The 2909-nt window shown below is 29.3% G+C and overlaps 1 protein-coding gene across 4 annotated transcripts in view; it reads right to left on the bottom strand.

Annotated features, from left to right (window-relative positions):
• Positions 1-2287, bottom strand: part of LOC106468097 (formin-binding protein 1 homolog) — an 84424-nt gene extending 82137 nt beyond the window's left edge. For all 4 annotated transcript variants that reach the window (XM_022397041.1, XM_022397047.1, XM_013928506.2 and 1 more), the window contains exon 1: positions 1810-2287. In XM_022397041.1, the coding sequence (XP_022252749.1) occupies positions 1810-1833 (24 nt within the window). In that variant the 5' untranslated portion in view covers positions 1834-2287. The remainder of the gene's footprint in view (positions 1-1809) is intronic.
• Positions 2288-2909: the final 622 nt, after the last annotated feature.

The following is a 2909-nucleotide window of genomic DNA, read 5'->3' as shown; positions in this document are numbered from 1 at the left end:
TATATATATCCCCTAAGTTTGTAAACAAAGGTAATGGTCTTTCTAGTTTATTTACACATATGCATGTGTTTTATATAGCATTAAAGGTTAATTAACCATATTTATTCATTTTGGTTGTAAACAAATAGGATGCAAGGCCCTAGTGAACTAGGGTGCATGTTAGTAATCTTGCCTAAGATGCTAATCCCATCAGATGCAATTACAATGCTGTTTCTAAGAGCTTAAAATCATTAATAAATTTAAAAACATTACTGTACAACAAACTATCCAAATCACTGACATGAAAATTCAACAACAAAGTTCCTATAACAGATTCTTGAGGTACTTTACTTGTCATATTTATTAAATCAGAAAAATGCTGATTTATTACCATTTCTTTTTGCTTTATAGTACTAGGCCAAGTTTCAATATTTTTTAGCTTTTCTATCAATTTAATAAGCATTCACCTTCCACATAACATCTTGTGGGGTACCTTACAATGGTATTTTCAAAGTTATGACACAGTAACGACAATGGTGCCCTCATCTAAAAATGTTTGTAAGCAAAAAATTAATTAAAAATCACTTAAGATATGTTTTCCAAACTGATAGGCCTACTTCTAGCTTCACTGTTGACCTTTATTTTAATAATATGGATGAAACTGACAATCTTCCATCCACTAAATACTTCTTATATAAGCTTAATAAAGATACTTTTGAACAATAAGTAATCTTTAGTATCTTTTTGCTAAACTGTTATAAAAGTTTTAGAATAAATTGAATCAGGGCCAAAAGTTTTACTCAGTAATGCAATATTTATTGTATTTCTACAATAACTATGTCATTAACATGTATACAGTTTAAACTTTAAGGACGTATTTTCAACAACTTTAAAGAACACGCTCAGCTTAGAATTTTTTCCCTTTATAAGTAAAATTAGTTATATTTCTTTCCACCATTAATTCCCTTCAAAATCTCTTTAAATGACCAACACTATTCTTCATGCTTTTCTCTTACTTAATCTTAATGCAAGTTAAACAAACATTTGTCAAATTTCATACTTCAAAGAGGATTCAATAAGTTTACATTAGCTTTTTCCTCTTTTATTATTATTTGATATTATGCTACTAAAGTTCATATTCTTGTTAGCTTGTAAAATTTCATTTACCAATTATTTTCCAATTCATTTATCTTAGAATACAATATTTGAAAATACATTCTATTTCAGCTCATTTGATCAAACTAACAAAAACGTCTCATTCTTCATTAACATTTTTAAACCTTATACCACAGATTCAATTTCTTATGATTTTTGAGAGGCCTTATAGTTATAGTTTGTATTTGTAAGTTTGATAGTCAATTGAAAACAACAATTTACTGCCATATTGGCATAATGTGCTTCCATACACAAGTATCTATAAGTGTAACTGTAACTTGAAAGTCTGTTTCCTAAAATTTAAAAATCTCAATAGCAATAGTCTCTAGTCTTTAACCCTAAAAATTAAAATGAGTAATAAAACTACAATTGTACAGTTATTTCTAAAAACATTAAAAGAATGGTGAAGATAAAATTAAACTTTTAAAGAAAAAGACTGTGGTGTATTGTAATAACATTAATAGTAGTAGTACTAGTACTGACAATGGTTGAGAGCGTAACTGTCAGTTACTAAAAGTTAAAACCTACGCCCATACTTGGACTTCATCAAGTTCATGTTAAAAATTAGAATAGTACGGTTATTTGACTAATGGCTTGGGCCATGAGCATGACATGTTAATACTTACAAAAAATTATTAATTCTTACTTTTTTAATTAATAATTTAGTTTACTCACCCACAGCTCTACTCCCCAAGTCATGATTTCATTGGTAAACAGGCCAAGCTGCCTACGAATACGATCTTCTCTCTTTCTCAGTGCAATACAGGTTAATGATAATAATAATACGATTATGAGTAAACTGTTGTAGATATACAAGTTGAAACATTACATGTGATTCACACTTAACATATTCATCCTAAGTTGCATAAGCATTGAATATCAATAAAAAAACGAGTAACGAATAATAATAGCTTATAAATTACATATCATTTTTGATATTTATTTTAGGGCAATATCCTTGATGATAGTCTTACTGAGGAATTCAGCACACAGACGTGAGATAGAGCCCGACAAATAGAATAATAAGAACACAATTGTGTTGGTAATCTTCTAGACACAACAGCTCGACTCACTCTAAAAATGAGAAATTCAATATTATTTTGCTCTCCAACATGGATGACAGTTAGATCTGTTAGTTTGCACTGTATCATGGGTAATAACGTCATACCCTCTATACTTTTATTTTTTATAATTTTGAGAGAGCGAATAGGCCTAGTTGATGACGCATCTTTGATGTGGAAAGTTTCACGAAAATGCATAATATCATATGGTGATCACAAGTAGACAGAAAAGAAAAAAAATCACGTAATATGATTATACCAGTAGTTTGTTATGAGCTAAACTAGTTGTTTTATCTGAATGATTAAAATTACATTAATAAACAAGTTAGCACAAAAGATCACATATAAGGTGTAATAAACTTAAAATAAGACCCAAAAACTCGAGCGTTTTCGAATAGTTGACTTTTCTTCTTGTTATTCTCCTGAAGAAGAATAGTGAATTATTCGAAAGCGCTCGAGTTTTGGGTCTTATTTAAAATTACATTGCATATTTTAAGTTCTATCGACGTCTTTTTATTACATGATGCTTGGTACATTGCATAAACATTTCATCGTGTCGCTGAGATAAAACACATATTTTATGTACTAAAAGAAATAATCAGGTTATTAATTGTTACGTCTCCGTTCGTTAGTTAATTTTCCGTAAATTCGTTCCGACGAAACTTTAGCGACACAAGTCCTTTCTTAATAAAACTGGTTTATTCTTTCCGAATA

The sequence above is a fragment of the Limulus polyphemus genome, unplaced genomic scaffold (assembly GCF_000517525.1).
Source record: "Limulus polyphemus unplaced genomic scaffold, Limulus_polyphemus-2.1.2 Scaffold85, whole genome shotgun sequence".
In the NCBI taxonomy this organism is placed as follows: Eukaryota; Metazoa; Arthropoda; class Merostomata; order Xiphosura; family Limulidae; genus Limulus; species Limulus polyphemus.
The sequence above is the reverse complement of the archived record's forward strand: the minus strand, read 5'-3'. Positions and strand labels throughout refer to the sequence as shown.